General features: G+C 41.5%; 1 protein-coding gene across 1 annotated transcript in view; it reads right to left on the bottom strand.

Moving 5' to 3' along the window:
- Nucleotides 1–20,686, bottom strand: part of MSH3 (mutS homolog 3) — a 3,764,176-nt gene that overhangs the window by 2,060,314 nt on the left and 1,683,176 nt on the right. Inside the window, exon 13 of the mRNA XM_044064237.1 lies at nt 20,115–20,247. Coding sequence (XP_043920172.1) covers nt 20,115–20,247 — 133 coding nt within the window. The remainder of the gene's footprint in view (nt 1–20,114; nt 20,248–20,686) is intronic.

Raw genomic sequence — 20,686 nt, 5'->3', positions numbered from 1 at the left:
TGGCTATGAGTTTTTGGATAGCAGAGGTATGAACAGACTTAAGTGTGAAAGGTATGGTATTGATATGGGCTTGAGGTGGTGGTGGGGTGTTGGAGAAAGTGATGTTGTTTAAGAGTTTGAGAACTGAGGAGGTGAAATAGTTATTAAAGCTGGATGTTATGTCCAGGTCTGTACCTGTTATACTGCGTGCGGGAGTGGTACTACTTCCAGGCTGTAGGATGTTATTTATTGTTGCCCAGAATTTCTGAGGTTTGGTACTGTATTTGTTTTGTTGAGTGATACAGTAATTTTGTTAATTTTGTTTATCGAGCTTTTAACCTGCTTTTTTGCTTTGTTTCGGAGCTCATAAAAGATTTACCTGGCTGCAGGTGATCTTGTGTGGCGCCAGGTTTTCCAGGCTTTATCCCTGGCTCTAAGTAGGGCTTTTGTGGTTTTCTGGAGCCAAGGGGTGGGGTTGCTATGTATCCTGATAGTTTTTAAGGGGGCTAGTTGGTTGAGGATATTTAGGAATGTGGAGTTGAAGTAATCAACTGCTTTTGTCTAACTGAAAGGGTTTTGATGGGAGACCAGTTGCAATGTTAGAAATGCAAAGCTCAAATAGCAGTACTACAGGAGACACATTTGGAAATAGGTGAACATATGAATTTGATAAAGAAAGGATTTTGGGATATATATTCAGCTGAATATAAGAATCAAAGGAAATGGGGAGCTCTTGTACTAACTGGAAAGGAGCACCAATAGTGACAGAAGGGGGGAAAAAAGATAACAATGGGAGATTTAGGGTAGTAAGGAACTACTGGCATGGGAGGATTATGCTAGCATGTATTTATAGTCCACCTAAAACAGTTTTTTATGGAGCTTAAGAAATATTTGGGAGAAATAATCAACTTTCAGGAGGGAATATTACTTGTATGTGGAGACTGGAACTTGATTTACAAAGGTGAGGATGTATCTGGGGGACCTAGAAGGGAAATTAACCAAAGAAGGTAAATTTCTGAAGAGGTTTATGAAAATATTTGGTATGGAAGATGTGAATTCAGTAGTACGAATGCAAAGAGAATTTACATATTATTCCTCAAAGTACAATAACTGGGCAGACTACAGAGAAACTATAATTCACAGGAACATGTGCATTTAATTGAAATCTTCAACACACATCCAATAACTGTTTCAGATCACGCACCAGTAACAACCAATATAAAAATGCAATGAATGAAGTGAAAATAAGTAACTATCACATCCCCACCTACCTGTTAAAAAGAGAGGAATTTAAGGAAAGGGTAGTGGAATCATTCAATAGTAATTAGTAAAAATATGAATTTCTTCAGAAGTTATAGCTAGTGAGTAGGATAAGTGTAGTTTAAAATAGGGCAGAAATTAAAGAAAAAGAGATGGTTAAAAAGTAACAGGAATTCTTTAGAGGGGCTAACAAAGGTTAAAGTACTGCATACTGAGGGGAATTTCACACAGCAAGAAGAGGTGCAGTGACAGAGTGCTAAAGAGAAAATAAGGGAGTATCTGGATAATACGCATGGGTTTAGAAAGATTGCTATTAAGCAACTTTTTTAAATAATAATTCCAGTGCACAAAAACTTTTAGCACAATGACTTAGGCAACAGAAAGTAGAAAGGGTTGTTGCCAAACTTAGGCAGCCTATAACAAGAAAAATAACCAGAAATCCTGTATTGGTATTAGTTGTTGCCAAACTTAGGCAGCTTATAACAAGAAAAATAACCAGAAATCCTGTAGTGGTATTAGAGATATTTTGAAAACTTTATGAACATTTGTATAAAGCAGATACATGTGGAAATAGAAATATTTATGGATGACCTAAGTATGCCAAGGTCAGAGGTAGATGAGGCTCAACAATTACGAGTTAAGACAGGAGGAGCTGACATAAAAGCAGTGATGTAAAATGAATCTGCAGCAAAGTTTCTATGAATACATGGTATTCCTCTGGAAATTTGGAAGGTAGAAGGGAAGAAAGTGATAAAGATTCGGGAAGTTTTGTTTAGCAGTATTTAAAAAGGAAAGGGAAACACCAACATCCTGTATGAAAGCTGTGGTGGCTGTAATACCTAAAGACAGCAAAGAACCATTGAACCCTGATTCAATTTTAAACCATGGTTATTAAGTATTTATGTCTAACACAGCTAAAAGAATGGCAAAGGTGTTGTAAATATCGATATATATTGATAAATGTGGTATTGTGGAGGGGAGGCACATACATTATAATATTAATTGAATAATGATGATCCACAGCTGGGCTGTCCAACTGGCGGCCTGCCAGGGCTTACTATCTGGCCCACGACCAGTTTGCAACCTTAAATCTATAAAAAGGACAAATTTTTAATTTTTACAATTTAAAAATTAGTTTTGTTTGCATTTCCAGAATGTATTGACAAATTTTGGCTATCTTAGGTAGGTTTCACCATTTACATGCAACTTCATTCATTTTTTTATCTCGCCGATTCTTGCATTGCATGATTACATCACACAGTCATCTGCTACTGTAGTGTGCTACAGCTACATGTACTTTACATTACTTCAGACCCTGCAAATCTTGTCTAATTGACGAGTGGATAATTATGAGTGGTAAGCGTAAGGTCAACACAGAGAACCATACATTCCAAAGTCAGTGGAAGGAGATGTACTTGTTTGCAGAAAACGGTGTTAAGCCTCAATGCATTGTCTGTTTGCAGTTGATAACTGTCGCAAAAGAATATAACTTGATGAGACATTATGAAAATCACCATAAGGAAAAGTATGACCAGTACACGGATAAAGCCTGTCTGATCATTTTTAATGACTTGAAAACCAAGATGAATAAGCAGAAAGACATTATGCTTAAACCCTCAACAAGCCAAACCCAAAGTGTCATTGCGTCTTATGCTGTCAGTCTTGAATTGACCAAAAGTAAGAAGCCGTTTACAGATGGTGAGATTGTAAAGCACTGCGCGATGGAAATGGCCACAGCATTTGGCGATGAGAAGATGAAAAAGAATTTTGAAACAGTTTCTCTTTTTCATCAGGCAGTCAGCAGGAGAGTAGCTGATTTGGATGAGTATCTTAAAAAAAAAATGAAAAACATAATCGATCAATGCAAATACTTTTCTTCATTGGCAATGGATGAAAGTGCTGACACTGCTGATATCAGTCAGCTTGTTATTTTTATTAGAACAATCGATGATAATTTCACCATGAATGAAGAACTACTGGAGGTAGTGTTGTTGAATTTTGGTATGAAAGCTACTGACATTTATAATGCACCGACGACAGCAGTGCAAAAGTATGGTGGATTTGAAAAATGCCTCAAGCATTACAACTGATGGGGCAAAAGCGATGACGGGCCGTAAAGTTGGCTTGGTAGGACTTTTGTGGCAAAATGAAACAGACTGTGTACACCTGCACTGTATTATACACCAGGAAGCCCTTTGCGGCCGTTATGTCAAACTTCACAATGTTATGAACATGGTCATTGCTGTCATCAATATTATCCGTGGCGGCAATAAAGCCTATCACCATTGGTTTGTGGCATTTCTTAAAGAGTCTGAAACACAGTACGGAGACTTACCTCTTCACTCAGATGTACGCTGGGTGAGCGTTGGCAAGTGCTTGACCCAGTTTTTCTCTTTGAGAAAAGAAATGTTGTCATTTCTTAATAAAGAAAACATTCCAAAGACTGATTACTTCATATTGAAACTTCAAGAAGCCAACTTTCTCTGCTCAAAAGCGTTTTTGACTGATATAACAGATTATTTGAACACACTGAATTTAAAACTGCAAAGGAAAGATCAGAATGTATCGACTCTTGTGGATCACATTGAGTTATTCCGCAAGAAAATAGAACTTTTTACAGACTAGTTGCATAACAATGATGTTATACACTTCAAGTCTTACTTTGAACTCGTGTCGGACATTCAGTTTGCGAACTTTCGTGTGTACGTTGAGGTTCATGAAAGCATATCAGCTGACATTGGTGACAGATTTCAGGACTTCAAGAAGCTTCGACCCAACCTGGAGTTGTTCAATAACCCAATGCAAGTTTCAGTCAGTCAGCAGCCATCAGTGTTCCAGCTAGAACTATGCGAGCTGCAGGCAGATCCATTCTTCTAGTCACAGAAAGTGAAGCATGAAGACATTTGGAAGATGGTTACAACTGACTATTTCCCCAACTTACATGACTTTGCCTTGAAACTGTGTTCAATGTTTGGCAGCAGTTATATTTGTGAAAGTACATCTTCCGTGTTAAACACATAAAATCTAAGGCATGCAACAGTCTTAGCAACATTTTGGGTGCATGCCTGCATCTAGCTAAACAAGTATTGCTGTTGACTTTACTGCCATTGCACGCGATAAAGTCTCTCATCAAAATTCCCATTAGATTAGTAGATTACACTACCACTGACTTGGCTAGTTTTTAAAATTATGTGATGGTTCCCTACATTTTGATTATCAGCAGTAAATTGTATTGCAAATGTACGTTTTGCTCTCTGCAGTACCTGTATTCTGCACTCTGCAGGAAAATCATAAAATAATAACAGATAACAGTATTAATAAATCATTGCATTGTATTGAGTATTCTTCTGTAGTACGGTAATGGTGAAACATCCAGGCCACTGGAGAATTTATGTTTATAGCAACTAATTACAAAACAGTTGCATGGGACTACCACATTTGATGGTATGTACGGTTTGAAGCTTTCTTGGCCCTCGAACTGAGCTCACGTAACATGTGTGGCCCCAGACAGCCTCACAGTTGGACAGCCCTGATCCAGACAGAAACAGAATGTAAGAAAATACAGCTCTTGCTGCTGGGGCTTCATGCAGAGAAAGCATTCCACAGAGTAAACTGGAATTTTATAGGTAGGGCAATGGAAGTATTTATATTCCCTGATACAATAATAAGGTTAATTAGGAGGATATATGAGGGATCGGAGGAAAAATTAAAGTAGAAGAGTTCCTCTCTGATAACTTGTGTCTGAACAGAGGAACCAGGCAGGAGTGTTCTCTTTCTCCTTTGTTATTTGCTTTATATTTAGAGCAACTGGCAAAGAAATGCAGGAATCAGAAATTCCAGGATATAATTGTATGGTAATCAAGAAAAATTGGCTTTATCGGCAAACAATATTATTTTGTATCTGACAAAACTAGAACAGGAGATCTGTGTTGTGGAACACTGTGAGACAATGTCAAGTATTTTCGGGATATAAAATTAATAAAGATAAAACAAAAGCTATAGCTGTAAACTAGGCACCCACACATAGGGTGGATTAAAAATAATGCTGCTATGGCAGATAAGGATATGTTGAAAGAGACAAAACAAAAGATAATACAAACACTGAGAAACTTGAAGCTCTTGTTTAAGGATAAGGATAGCAAGGTACAAGCAATGAAAATGTTTTTAGTCCCTTTAGTTTTATAAACTGGTCAGGCAATTTTTTTTTATCCTGGGGAGAAGTTGTGGACAATAACGAATAAACAGTTGAAGGAATTTATCTGGGAGGGAAAGAGTATACGGGGATAAGTGGGATAAGCTGATCCTTCCAATATAATAAGGTTGTTTAGGAGGCCATGATTTAAATGGATATTTTAGAGCTACACAGTTAAGGCTTATATATGGGTCTATATCACTTCAGCAAAAAAATATTAGTCAAACATCTTTTTACTGAACTCTATTTGTCAAAGCCACAATCCATCAAACATTAATTTCAGCAAATTTTTTCCCAGTGGAAAAAAACACTTGGCAAACTAACAAGTGTCACAAAAATTCAAATCCCACCCAGGTGGGGGGCTGAGCACCCCACACCTCCCCTAACTAAATATACCAACAATGAAATTATACTACAGTTGGGAAAAGGGCAAATTCCTGATGATGGCCAAGCATTTTCCCCTAGGGGAAAAAATCACTTAAACTAATATTCAACACATTGAGGCTTCGACAAATCGAGTTCAACAAAAGGTTCGAAGAAAATTTTTTTTGCTGAAGTAAAGTGCACCCCTTATATACATAATACAAGCCAAAAGCTATAATTTAAAGTGGAAAGGTATGATGAAGCGGTGGGGGGATTCTAGAAATAAGGAAAGAGAGGGATTTCAGATGTCAGATCCTTAAAGAGAATAACAGCAGAAATACAGAATATTATCTTCATAAAGTAGCAAAAAGCATTCTAAGAACTAAAGTTACATGAGAATGGAGAAAAATTTTGCCAATAAGGATGACTGCAATTAGAGGTACACAGAAAAGGCAAGAGTGGGCTGGAAAACTGGCAAAGAAACCAAGGTACTGAAAGCAAATAACTACCAAGGGAAAGGTACAAGAATGGGAATAGCTAAGAAGACATTTGGACTGCTAGACTAGAGACTGCCTTCCCTTTGAGGGATTGATATTTGAGTACAGGCTAACAGAAAGGGATAGGGGAATCAAAAGTGAAAGATCTACTCTGATAGAGGTTTTAGTTGAATCTACAACAAAGCTGCTGTTAAAAAAGGAATAATTAGTAGGGTATATCAAATATATATTGTGCGATAACTACAGCAGCCAATAAGAGGAAATTAGAAAAAAAATGGGAAGATAGTCTGGATAAGCAATTCACAAGAAAAATTTTAATATAATAATGTGAAGACATATGTACGGCTCCCAAATCCGCAGCAGTCTGTAAGATTTATGAGTTTAGCTTGGAAGTGTTTGCATGGATATTTTTATACTCCAAGCAGACTCCAAAGAATTTTTCCTCTAATAGATGGCTAATGTTGATGGGGAAGAAACAAGTAACTGGGAGCATAAGTTTTAGGAGTGTAATGAGTTGGCAGACTTTAAAAATTCCGTACAGAATACGCTTTCAAATATATTGGCTGAGCAAATGATTATAAAGTAGTTACATCTATACCACTAACAAAATGGCAACGGTATCAATGTGGATTTGCTGAGATAAACAGAACACTAATGATACAGAAGCAAAAAATAACAAACAGCTGCAATTGTTGGGGGGACTTAATACAGAGAAAGCATTTGATAGATCCAGCTGGGATTTTATGATAATGGCAATGGCAATATTTTCATTCCCCTGACAGAAAAATAGGGTTAATTAGTAGGATATAAGAAGGATCATAGGTAAAAAAAAAAATTAAGGTTGGAGGGTTCCTCTCCAACAAGTTGTGCCTGAATAGAGGAAAAGGGCAGTGGTTTCCTCTTTCCCTTTTATATTTAGAGCCAGTGGCGAAGAAAATAAGGGGTTCACAAATTTGCACATATTATTTTGCACTTGGAAAAATCCAGAAAAGGACATTTTGATGTTGTAAATATAAAATTATTGAAGATAAAATAAAAGCTACAGAGGTAAACTATGTATCTACACATGAATGGCAAATAAGATGAAATATTTAGGCGTATGGGTTAAAATGATTCTGTTATGGCAACTAAGGGCAGAGAACAAGTAAAATATATTACATGTCATATATGTATATATACATACATACAATTAAATGTCAATAAATAAATAAATATAAACACTAAGGAAAGAAAAGCTTATCAATGGATATGGACAGTAAGATAAAGAAGTGAAAATGTTTTTAGTCCCTTTAGTTTTATATACCTGTTCAAGCATATATTTATTTATCAGAAGAGACTTCATGTAGAATTGCTAATAAAGAGGTGAAGGACTTCCTTTGGAGGGGAAGATGACAAGAGTTAAGTGGAATAATTTGATTCTCACAACAGAACAAGATGGTTTGTGATTTCCTGATTTGAAGGGATACCTTAGAACTACACAGTTAAGATTCACATGCATAACACAAGCAGAAAATTATAAATCAAAGTGGAAACAAATGATGAAATGGGGGGAGTTCAAGAAATGTCCAACTTCATGCCATGCAGTTTTAAAGCAAAATGAACACTTCCTGCCCAGCACACAGAACAGCTTGTTCTCAAAAAAAAAAAAAAATTCACTCCAGCATCATAACTCTGGACCAACCAGTCCTGTGGAATTCAGTCTCTTTTTCTCTCTAAGGGAACATCCCATACCCACAAAGTTTAACACTGGAGGTAGATGGCTAGCATCAGTATGATTATTAAGCAGACTAGAAGTTTGTGGTCAGGGAGGAGTTACTGGGACCAAAAAAAAAACCACAGAATTAAGAAGTCCCTTGAGGACCCAGTGTATAAAGTACAGTTTTGTACCTACCATAAATGTAGATGTCCGAACTGGATAGCATCTGCAGTCATAACAAGTGGGTTGTCCTGTCGTCAGGCAGCCCTGCAGTCGGCCGGATTCCAAAGTCCGGGTCCGGCCTCGGCTGATGTCGCACTCCACCCGACGTCATCTCTGTTGGTCTTCGGGTATAAAAGCATCAGCCGACGCCATTTTCCTCAGTGTTTCTTGCCCCAGATGCCAGTAGCCCTCTTGCAGGCTAAAATTTGGATAGATGCCAAGGTTTCCAAATAGATAGAGGTAAACACAACAATAAGCATATATGTACATATATACAAACAAATACACTATAAAAGACTCCCCCCCAACAGCTAGCTATTAGGAGGGTAAACACCCTAGGAGTACCACAGAGGAGAAGGAGGGAGGGTAATCCTGACTGCAGATGCTATCCAGTTCGGACATCTACATTTATGGTAGGTACAAAACTGTACTATGTCCTTCATGGATGCATCTGCAGTCATAACAAGTGGGTAGAATACCATAGCCAACTAGGGAGGAGGATAAAAGTAGATTATGGTGTGTTTAGGATCCCTTGCAGTACAGCAGTGGCAAACCCTGCTCGGGATCTGGAATATAGAGGCAAATTATAATGCTTGGCAAATGTATGCACGGAGGTCCAAGTAGCCGCCTCAATAATGTCTTTGGTTGCCACTCCTCGTAAGAAGGCTGTGGTAGTGGCTGTTGCCCTTGTAGAATGAGGTCTTATGTTCTGTGGAATTGGTTTTCCATGGAAGGAGTAACAGTATCGTATGCAATTTCCTATCCATTTGGAGATTGTCTGTTTGGAAATAGCTTTTCCTTCCTTCCTGTTGCATAGGCTACAAAAAGTTGGTCAGTCTTTCTGCTATTTTTTGTTCTGTCCAAGTAGTAGCGTAGCTGTCTATGTACATCCAAGGTATGCAGTATTCTTTCCCTTCTGTTTTGTGGGTTGGGAAAGAAGGTAGGTAGGTGGATTGCCTGGTTTAAAGACACTCTGGATACCACCTTGGGCATAAATGTAGGATTAGTCCTCATGGACACTCTATCTTGGTGGAAGATTAGGAAGGGTTGCACTGCCATTAAGGCCTGTAGTTCTGAAACCCTCCTTGCTGAAGTAATTGCCAGTAGGAAAGCAGTTTTCCATGACAGGTGTTGTAGGTCTGCTGTTGCTGCTGGTTCAAAGGGTGATAGTGTCAACTTTTCAAGCACAAAGTTTAAATCCCAAGCTGGTAATGGTGGTTTCCTTGGAGGTTTTACATTCTTGATTCCTCTGAGGAACTGCCTGAGCAAAGGGTGCGAAAAACAGGTGGATCAAAGCTGTATTCTGCTGAAATAGCTGATGCATGTATCTTGATGGAGGAGTAGGACAGGCCTGAATGAAGAAGTTCGCCAGATACTCCAGAATGTTAGGCATATCTATGTTTGACACATCTTTTCCTCTTTCCGTACTCCAAATGACAAACCTTTTCCATTTTCCAGCATAGTTCCTTCTTGTTGAAGGTCTGCGTGCTTCAAGAATAATGTCTTTAACTCTTTGGGAAAGTTCTGGATTAGCTGCTGCTATGTGATGTTCCATGCAGTCAGTTGCAGCGTTTAGGTTTGGATGTATGATGCTGTAGTTGTTCTGAGTTAACATCAAAGGCATCAGGGTATTGGCCACATATTGTTCCGAGACATGCTCTTCAGTAGTGGGTACCAGTGTTGTCTTGGCCAGTTTGGAGCTATCAGGATTATCCTTGGACGTTCTTCCTTGATTTTTAGTAGTACCTTGTGTATCAAAGGAAGAGGTGGGAATGCATATGCTGTTAGGCCTTTCCAGTTGAAGGAGAGTGAGTCCACTTTCCATGCTAGTGGGTGGAATGTCCTTGTGCAGAATTTTTTGAGCTGGTGATTGAGAGGTGATGCGAATAGGTCTATCTGTGGCATTCCCCATTTCTTCGAGATGGTCTTGAAGATGTCCGGGTGCAGCTTCCATTCGTGGGCATCCGGGTGGTTCTGCTTAATATGTCTGCTAGAGTATTGTCTTTCCCGGTACAAATATTGCCTGTAACTGAATGTTGTAGCTGAGTGCCAGGGTCCACAGCTCCAAGGTCATTCTGCATAGGGGTATGAATGAGTGCCTCCCTGTTTGTTGATGTACCACATGACTGTGGTGTTGTCTGTCCTTATCATCAACTGGCCCTCTTTGAGAAATGGTTTGAACTTTTGGATTGCCAGTTTTACTGCCAGCATTTCTTTTAGATTGATGTGCAGGTGAAGTTGATCCTGTGTCCACAATCCTTGCACGCATTTGTCCAGCATGTGGGCCCCCCATCCTAGGTCTGAAGCGTCTGTTGTGATGGTCTGGCTTGGTTGACATCTGCGAAAGGGTAGGCCTGGGTTTGACTGGCATGCCTGAGCCCACCATAGGAACTCCTGTTTTAAGCATGGAATTAGTGGGATTTCTGTTTCTAGACTGTGTCTGTGTTGGGACCATAAATTCTTTAGGTACCACTGTAGTTTCTCATATGTAGTCTGGCAAATGGGACCAAGATTATGCATGATGCCATGAAGCCCAAGGCCTGCAGAACTTTTCTTGCTGTTAACTTGTTCAGTTTTGTTAGTGCCAAGAAGTAAAGAGGAAGTTCTTTTGTTTTTCTGTAGTCAGGAATGCCATTTGTTGTACTGTGTCCAATTCCGCCCAAGAATGTCCTTGTTTGGGATGGTATCAGCCTTGACTTTTGTAAATTGACTGTGTATCCCAGTCCTTGTAGCAAGTAAATGACCCTTTGTAAATCTGTTGTCAGCTTGCTTTTGTTGTCCCCTTGTAGCAGGCAGTCGTCCAGGTATGGGTAAATTTGAATTCCTGTAGTCTGCAATGGCGATTACTGATGCCAGGCATTTTGTGAATACTCTGGGCGCAGTAGATAAGCCAAAGGGCAATGCTGAGAATTGATAGTGCTCTGATCCTGCAAGAAATCTGAGGTATCTTCTGCAGATTGGTCGAATGGGGACGTGCAGGTATGCCTCCTTGAGATCTAGAGTTACCAGCCAAGACTCCTTGCCCAGCATGGGAAGAAGTTGCTGTAGGGTCAGCATTTTGAATTTTGGGACAATGATGTATGTATTTAAGGTGGACAGGTCGAGAATTGGTCTCCAACTTTTTCCTTTCTTGGAACTAGGAATAGTCTGGAGTAGAACCCCTTTCCTTGTTCTGCTGTTGGCACTCTTTCCACAGCTCTCATGTTTGATAACTCCATTATCTGGCGTAGAGCCTCTGTTTTTGATTTGGAGGTAGATTTGGCATTCCTCTTTTGACTGGTAAAGTGTGGAAGTGAAACCGGTAACCTTGATGTATGGTTTGTAAAATCCACTTGTCTTTTGTTATGTAGTGCCAGTTCTTTGAAAATAAGGTTAACTTTCCGCCTAGAGGAGCTGCTATTTGTTCCCTGGTAGGCGGATTTAGGATTAAGTCACTGTGGTTGTGCTGATGTAGTGGCAGTGGCTGTGTCTGTGCCTCTGTTGTTACCTTGCCACTGTCGTCCTCTGTAGGCACCTCCTCTGGATTGGTTTCTGCCTCTGGAACGTCTATTCCTGCCCCTTTGAAATTTTGTGGAGTCTGGAAAGGACCAATTTTTGGCAGGCCAGTTCCTGCTAAACCTTGGGGGTTGAACCTGCAAGAAATCTTTAACAGTTTGAACTGATTTTGCCTTTTCTTCCATTTTCTTCATAACCTGCTGGGCAGGTGTACCAAACAAACTTGTCTTGTCCATAGGAGCATCTAGCAACTTAGCTTTAACATGATCCGGTAAAGCTTGTTCCTTTAGCCATGCATGCCTTCTTATCACTGTGCCTGTCATGGCTGATCTAAATGAAGCCTCCAGTGCATCATAGCCACATTTTAAGGAATGGTTGCTAACCTGTTGTATGTTATTTACCATCTCTAATACATATTTCTTATCAAGAGATTCATCAGTGGTTAGTTTTTTAGTTAACTGATCAAGCATAAACTCTTGGTATTGTATCATGTGAAACTGACAGTTTAAAGCTCTAGCTGAGAGAGTAGCTGAAGTGTAGACCTTTTACCCCATCTGTCTAGTGACCTTGCTTCCCTTTCAGAAGGAATAGGGTTTTTAGCTGTGGTCGCGGCTACTGCCTTGGGACCCTGGGATATAGTTTCTGGGTCTGCAAGTGGTGATGAGTATCTGGCACCCTGTAAAATCTGTCTGGTTTGGCAGGGGCTGGGGGTAAAGAATCTGGAGCGGAGCAAACATCATTGAAAGCATCATCCACCACAGAGAGAACAGGAGGTATAGCTAAGGGCCTGTGCTGTGGGAGGTGCAGAAAGGTCCTAAGTCTTTTTCTGGAGTCTGAAAAATCCTGTTGCTGCCATTGGAACTGTTCTCGCATGGCATGCAAGGTTTCCCCAAAGGAGAATTCTTCTGGTGGGAAGCAGCTGGAATGGATTCTTCAGCATCAGAATCTTCAAAATTGGAGAAGGAGCCTCAGGCTGGTCAGTTATGTCTGATTCATCAGCAGAATTATCAGAAGACACTGGCTCAGGGGCTCTGCCCTAGGTCTCTTCTCTGGGGCTGAGAGGCCCTGTCTGGGTGAGATTGAGATCCTCTAATTAAAGAAATTAAATCTTCTGCCAAAGAAAGCATTTGAGAACTAGAAGAGGGCCTGGATGTCGGGGGTTTAACAGGCACTGTTTTAGTAGTCTTGGCTGCTTTAGCCCTGGCGAAGGCCTTAATGGACATGGCAGCTGGAGGCCTAGCAGCACCACGTGCTGGGGTAGAGACATCCAAGGATGGTGTCTGATAAGTCAACCACCGTGAGTGGGTAAAATTTCTGAGGTCGATTCAAGAGTTGTAGCAGGGGCCTCAGTTGTAAGAATAGGTTCAGCTGTACTTTGAGCAGTTTTCTCGGTTTCGGCGAAACCGAGACACTCGGTTTGCTTAACCGTGGTTTCGGCCGAAACCGCGGACCGCGAGTGTCGGTCTTTATCTTTGCGTTTTTTGGGGGTAGTCGGAGGATCCGACGGCATAATGTACGCAAAATCAGAACCGAAAACTGTTCTGCAAACTCCGACCGACGCCTAAGCGTTGCTCGGTTGAAAGAGGCACAGGCGAACAGGCTGCTACGCCGTGGGCTGGGCCTAAACAAGGCAGACAGTAAGAGTGGAAATCTTTATGAGGTATTTGTTTCCCACAGGTTAAACAATTGTTAACTTTTTCTGACATCGGCTGAGGCAAGAAAGAGTCCCCAACGGGTTACTTAGCTTTAGAAGTCTTCGAAGTAGTATTCGGTAGAAGTAATCTCTGGATCCGACCGACCGGCACTTGCGAACAGCTTCTGCTTCGGGCGCCACGCGGCAAGAAAGACTGGGGAAAATGGCGTCGGCTGATGCTTTTATACCCGAAGACCAACAGAGATGACGTCGGGTGGAGTGCGACATCAGCCGAGGCCGGACCCGGACTTTGGAATCCGGCCGACTGCAGGGCTGCCTGACGACAGGACAACCCACTTGTTATGACTGCAGATGCATCCATGAAGGACATCAAGGATTTCATCCAATGCTGCCAGTAAAACCCAGTCACATCAATAGATAATAATAATTGGAATGGGAAATACCAGAAAAAAAGAAACAAACAAATATCATCCTCCTTTTAAAGTAACAAATCCACTGCCTATATTCAGTGATATCAGGACAAGGCATCATAGATTATCTTCAGAGGAAAGTGCACAGAATCCTAGCATTTTTTTAAAGATAAAAAGACAAGCCACAAAGTACAGTTTTGTACCTGCCATAAATGTAGATGTTCGAGTGCTAATACAGCTGCAGTCATAACAGATGGGTTCTCCTGCCATCAGGCGGGTCCTCGGTCGGCCGAATTCCAAAGTCTAGGTCCGGCATCGGTTGTCATCGCTTCTTCCCTGACGTCAGTGCGACAGGGGTATAAAGGAACCAGCCGACGCCATTATCTTCAGTTTTTCTTGCCCCAGATGTCAGGTGCCCCCAGAAGGAAGGCAATACATAAATTTGTGTGATAATGCAGTGCAATATAATCAAAATACAGTAGTTGCAAGCAAATACATCATAAATGAATACCCCAATCAGGTTGTATGAGGATGTGTTAGCCTATAGGCCTGTCCCAAGAGGGGAAGGAGGGAGGGAAACCTGGACTGCAGCTGTATTAGCACTCGAACATCTACATTTATGGTAGGTACAAAACTGTACTATGTTCATCGTGCATACAGCTGCAGTCATAACAGATGGGTAGAATCCCAAAGCTAAGAAAGGGGTGGAAGGCACTAGGTGGAACTAGGAGGAGCCAAAATGCCCTGCAAGACTGCAGTGGCAAAGCCTGCTCTAGATTTGGAGTATAATGGTAGGTTGTAGTGCTTGGAGAAGGTATGCACAGAACTCCAAGTGGCTGCTTCCAAAATATCCTTGGTAGGGACTCCTCTGAGGAAGGCTGCAGAGGTGGCTGTGGCCCTGGTGGAATGACTTCTAATGCCTGTAGGAACAGTTTTGCCATGAAAGGAATAGCAAAAGCGTATGCAGTGGGCTATCCATTTTGAGATTGTCTGTTTGGAAATTGGCTTCCCCTGAGCTCCTACCGCATAGGCCACAAAGAGCTGTTCTGATTTTCTGAAAGGCTTTGTTCTGTCCAAATAATAACGCAGTTGTCTGTGGATGTCCAGGGAATGTAGTAATCTCTCCCCTTTGTTTTGAGGATTAGGATAAAAAGTAGGTAAATGTATGGCCTGATTTAAAGCTACCCTGGATACCACTTTAGGCATAAAGGAAGGGTTGGTTCATAATGAAACTCTGTCCTGATGGAAGATGATAAAAGGCTGGACAGCCATGAGAGCCTGTAGTTCTGAAACTCTACGAGCTGAGGTGATAGCCAGAAGGAAAGCTGTTTTCCAGGACAAATATTGCAAATCTGATGAGGCAGCTGGCTCAAAGGGAGGCAAGGTCAGTTTTTCCAGAATGAAATTAAGATCCCAAGCAGGTATTGGTTGTTTCCTTGGAGGCCTTAAATTCTTAGCCCCTCTGAGGAACTGTCTTAAGAGAGGGTGACAGAATAAAGGTGGATCAGTGTTGTATTCTGCAGAAATGGCTGAGGCATGGATTTTGATGGAGGAGAAAGAAAGTCCACTGCTTAGCAGTTCAGCCAAATATTGTAGTATTTGAGGTAAATTCAGTTTTCCAGGATCCTGGCCCTTTTTCTCATTCCAGACACAAAAACGTTTCCATTTTGCGAAGTAAGCTTTTCTAGTTGATGGCCTTCTGGCCTCCAAAATGACATCCTGCACCTCCTTGGAGAGTAGGGCCTGTTGTGATGCTAAGGAATCTTCCATGCGGCTAGATTGTTTTTAGCTGGCTGTGAAGAGTTTTGAAACTGTGCTGAGTCAGAAGAAGAGGCATTAGAGGCAGGGTCCATGGTGGGGAATGCGTCAGGCTCCTCAGGAGTGGGTACCAGTGTTGCCTTGGCCAGTCCGGAGCAATGAGAATCATCTTTGGTCTGTCTGCTCTGGTCTTTAATAGAACTTTGGGCAGCAGAGGAAGAGGTGGGAAGGCATAAACTGTCATTGATGTCCAACTGAAAGAGAGAGCATCCACCCTCCAGGCCTTTGGATGGAAGATCCTTCAGCAGAATTTTGTCAATTGATGATTCTTGTGGGAGGCAAAGAGATCTATGTCTGGCCTTCCCCATTCTTGGATTATTTCTGTAAAAACTTTTGGATGCAATTTCCATTCGTGTGGATCTGTCATATTCCTGCTTAGGTTGTCTACCAGCGTGTTTTCCTTGCCTGGCAAGTACTGTGCTTGTAGTTCCATTTGTAAGTCCATGGCCATGTTCCAAAGTGACATGGCCAGTCTGCATAGGGGGTAAGAATGTGTTCCTCCCTGTTTGTTTATGTACCACATAACTGTGGTGTTGTCCGTTCTTATCAATAGTTGACCTGGTTGTAGAAGGTCCTTGAAGGCTATAATAGCATTTATTACTGCTAGCATTTCTTTTTGATTGATATGAAGGTGCTTCTCTTTTTGGGACCATTTGCCCTGAATGCACCGATCTGTCATGTGCGCCCCCCAGGCGTAGTCCGAGGCGTCTGTTGTGATGACTTGATTTGCTTGAGGCTTGCTGAATGGAAGACCTGTGTTTGTTTGACATGCTTGAGCCCACCACAGAAATTCCTTTTGCAGACATGGAATTAGTGGTATTATTGTTTCCAAACTGTGGCTGTGTTGAGACCATATGTTTTTCAGGTACCATTGTAGTTTCCTCATATGCAGCTTTGCACATGGGATTAGTAAGATGCAAGATGCCATGAATCCCAGAGCCTGCAGGATTTTCCTTGCAGTCAGCCTGGTGCAATTTGCTAGTGTTCTGAAGTATTGAATTAGTTGCCCCTGCTTCTCTGGCGTGAGGTAGGCCATCTGGGTGTTTGTGTCCAAATTGGCACCCAGGAAAATTATCTTCCGAGAGGGTATTAGTCTTGATTTCTTTTTGTTGACTGTGTATCCCACAGAGTTCAATAAAATTATTACATAAGCCAGATGTTTCAGAAGAATGTGCTTGCTGTCCGCTTGGATCAGGCAGTCGTCCAAATAGGGGTATATTTGTATCCCTTGAAGTCTGCAGTAGGCAATTACTGATGCCAGGCATTTCGTGAATACTCTGGGCGCAGTAGATAAGCCAAAGGGCAATGCAGAGAATTGATAATGGGTTGAACCTGCAAGAAATCTGAGGTACCTTCTGCAATTTTGTCTGATTGGGACATGCAGGTATGCCTCCTTGAGGTTTAATGTTACCAGCCAAGACTCCTTGCCCAGCATGGGAAGAAGTTACTGTTGAGTGAGCATCTTGAATTTTGGTACGAGTAGAAATGTGTTTAGGATGGATAGATCCAAAATAGGTCTCCAATCTTTTCCCTTCCTTGGCACCAGAAATAGCCTGGAATAAAAACCTTGACCTTGTTCATTGTAGGTACCTCTTGAATAGCTTTCATGTTTATGAGATCTGTAATTTGCCTTTGTGCCTCTGCCCTTTGATTGTGTGGCAGGTTTGGCATGCCTCTCATTTTTGGAAGGGTGTGAAAATGGAATTTGTAGCCTCTCTTTATAATGTCCAGGATCCATTTGTCCTTTGTGATAATATGCCAATTTTTTGAAAATAATGCCAGCTTTCCTCCTAAAGGAGCTGCCATTTGAGACCTGGTTGGCATGCAAAGGGGAAAGTCATCGCGTTTGCTTTCTGAAAGATTGAGTTGTCCTCACCACCTCTTTGTGTAGGAGCTTGCCATTGTCTGCCTCTAAACGATCCTTGGGATTGTCCTCTGCCCTCGGGCGCCTGTATCTGCCTCTTTGGGATCTGTCTATGGCAGGAAAGGACCAGTGTTTGGAAGGCCAATTTCTACTAAAACGTGGGGGTTGAACCTGTAGAAATTCTTTCACAGTTTGCATTGATTTAGCCTTTTCCTCCATTTTCCTTAATACCTCTTCAGCATTAGCACCAAATAGTACATCCTTTTGAAGAGGGGCGTCTAGTAATTTAGCTTTGATATGATCAGGCAAGGCTTGTTCCTTGAGCCAGGCATGCCTACGTATGACTGATCCTGTAACAGCAGCTCTACATGAGGCCTCTAGAGCATCAAAACCACATTGCAAGGTATGCTTACCCACTTGTTCTGCACTATGCATCAAATCCTGCAACTCCTTCAAGTCTGGTTGTTCAGGTTGTGACATTTTACTTTTCAATTGTGATAACAAAAACTGTTGGTATTTTAGCATATGAAACTGACAGTTTAAGGCCCTCATGGATAAGGTAGCCGAGGTATATACCTTTTTTCCCCACCTTTCTAAGGATCTGGAATCTCTCTCGGAAGGCAATGGATTTTTAGCAATGGAGGCCTTAACTCCCTTGGGGCCCTGTGAGATGGTTTCTGGGTCAGCAGCATGGCTTTTGTATAGAAATTGGTGTGAGTCAGGAACCCTGTAGTACCTGTCAGGCTTAACTGGAGCTGGAGGCAGAGAGTCCGGGTTAAGGCAGGCCTCCGAGTAAACATCATCTAGGATGTCCAAGACAGGAGGTATAGCCAGAGGTTTGTGCTGAGGTAGCAAGAGAAATTCCCTGAGCCTTTTCTTGGAATCTGAATAATCCTGGCCTTCCCAGTGGAAGTGTTCCCTTAAGGTATGTAAAGTTTCCCCAAATGAGTAATCCTCAGGGGGGGGGGGGGATACAGAAGGGATGGACTCCTCCGCATCAGAGTCTTCAAAGGGGGAGTAAGAATGTTCCTGATCATCACAGTGCTCTGAAATAATGGAGCCCTGATCAGAGGAGGGGGAATCTTCCTCCACTCTGGGCCTTTTGTCCGGTGGGGGCTGAGAACCTCTGATAAGAGTAATTAAATCCTCAGCCATTTTAAGCATCTGTTTCTTAGGCATGGGGCCTGGAGATGGGCCCTGTGTAGCTGCTCTCTTAGAGTGCATGGTAGCTTTAGACTTTGTGAAAGCCTTGATGGAGAAAGAAGAGGAAGGTCTGAAGACACCTTGAGTGGAGGTGGACCTGTCCACATTCTGAGTTTCAATGCCAAGAGTGGCTTTGGTATCTGTAGTCGGGGTGTGGGCCGAGGAGCCTGCGACCTCGGGCACAGGAGACACTGTCAAAGAAGTGTCGTCGGTAGTCAGGGGCTGCGTAGGCGCCTCGCTGAGAACTGGACCACGTGTAGTCGGCTTTGGCGTGGTGTCGGTAGAGGCCGCGGACCTCATGTGTCGGTCCTTGTCTTTGCGTTTTTTAGACAAAACCGGAGTCGGAGTATCCGACGACATAGTATAGTTAAATGCTTTCCCAAAATAATGCTGGGCGAACTCTGCCCGACGCTTAATAGTGCGACAGACCGAGACGTCGTGGTCTGGGCCTAAACAAGGTATACAGAGGGAATGGAAATCCTTATGCGGTATTTGCTTCCCACACGAAATACAATTATTAACTTTGTCTGACATCGGTCTGAGGCAAGAAAAGTTTCAACGGGTACTTAGCTTTAAGAAGACTTGGTTTCCAAATTTTCGTAATCTCAGGAGCTGGCCGACTGGCACTTGCGAACTGCTTCTGCTTCGGGCACCGCGCGGCAAGAAAGACTGAAGAAAAGGGCGTCGGCTGGTTCCTTTATACCCCTGTCGCACTGACGTCAGGGAAGAAGCGACGACAACTGACGCCGGACCTAGACTTTGGAATTCGGCCGACCGAGGACCCGCCTGACGGCAGGAGAACCCATCTGTTATGACTGCAGCTGTATGCACGATGAACATCAGAAAACTGTGCTTCATTTTAAAAACTATTCATAAAGATTGCAGAATGCAGAAAACATTACGTCCAAAAGCATAAACCAACATGGAAATGAAGGCTGGAAATTAGGTAAAATGCATGTGGGACTCAACCATCTGAATATTTCAAACAGTAACAGTGAAGAACAGCTCAACGGGAAATAAATGCTGAAATCCCATAATTTGACAGCTTTGTTCTTCTTGTGTGCCTTAACCAACACCAAATATATAAGCAAAAAATGGCAAAGCTTAAGACTTTTTTTATCATATTAAAGTACAGAGTGAAACACCTTTTTCGCTCACCATTACAAGAAAATAAATATATTTTGGAAGCTAAACTGATGAAGAAATGTTTGTTACATAACTTAGAATGTTATTCAATTAAAAACAGTGCCAAATGAGCTTATGCTTACATTTTTGCCACAAATGAAAAAAAAAAATTGCAAGCAAAAGTAGCACCATCATTAAAAACTAAAAATCCATTTTAAATTAAATATACAAAATACAAAATGGTTAGTGGGTTACAAGGTGGTCTCAAAGTCAAAGACTTTTATCTGAAATTGGTACTGTGTTTAAGAAATCTCCAGCAAATAATTTCAAAGTTACCTTCTTATGATATATGCTACAGAGTCCCCGTTCTAAATCAGGCAGTTTGTACAACAGGTTTTGTATCTGGACTAAAACACATGATTCTGCTTTAAGAACTTCTGATACAGCATCCAATCGAGCATTGATTTCACTGCAAAAAAAAATGCATTTCAGATGTTACTGCTTAAAAACACAGTGGGAAACAACATCAGACAACTGTCAGCAAAGCATTATAATTCTGACCAAATACATTGTACGAATTCTAAAATGTACAAATATCACTAAATTCCAGTAGAGATAGTACAGCAGCACTATTTTAATGAAATGTTAAAGAAAGAATCCAACTGCTATTACATGTTTCTCTAACAACTGCAGAAGTAAATTAAGGTAAAAGAGTTTATGGGTCTTGCCACATTACATCTATACATTTTTTATGCAAGAAATACAAAATGTGTTGATCAAGCATACATTCTAGGAGAATTCAAAAAGGTTATAACACAAGGCGTGCAAAAAGTGAATACCTTGTAGTAACCTTCTGTAATTCAGAGACAGCCTTACCGCAATGTATCAACATAAAAAAATGCAGCACC

Source organism: Protopterus annectens, chromosome 2.part2 (genome assembly GCF_019279795.1).
Source record: "Protopterus annectens isolate FY-2018-M chromosome 2.part2, PAN1.0, whole genome shotgun sequence".
In the NCBI taxonomy this organism is placed as follows: domain Eukaryota; kingdom Metazoa; phylum Chordata; order Ceratodontiformes; family Protopteridae; genus Protopterus; species Protopterus annectens.
Note: the sequence above shows the minus strand (reverse complement) of the source record. Positions and strands in the feature narration are given on the sequence as shown.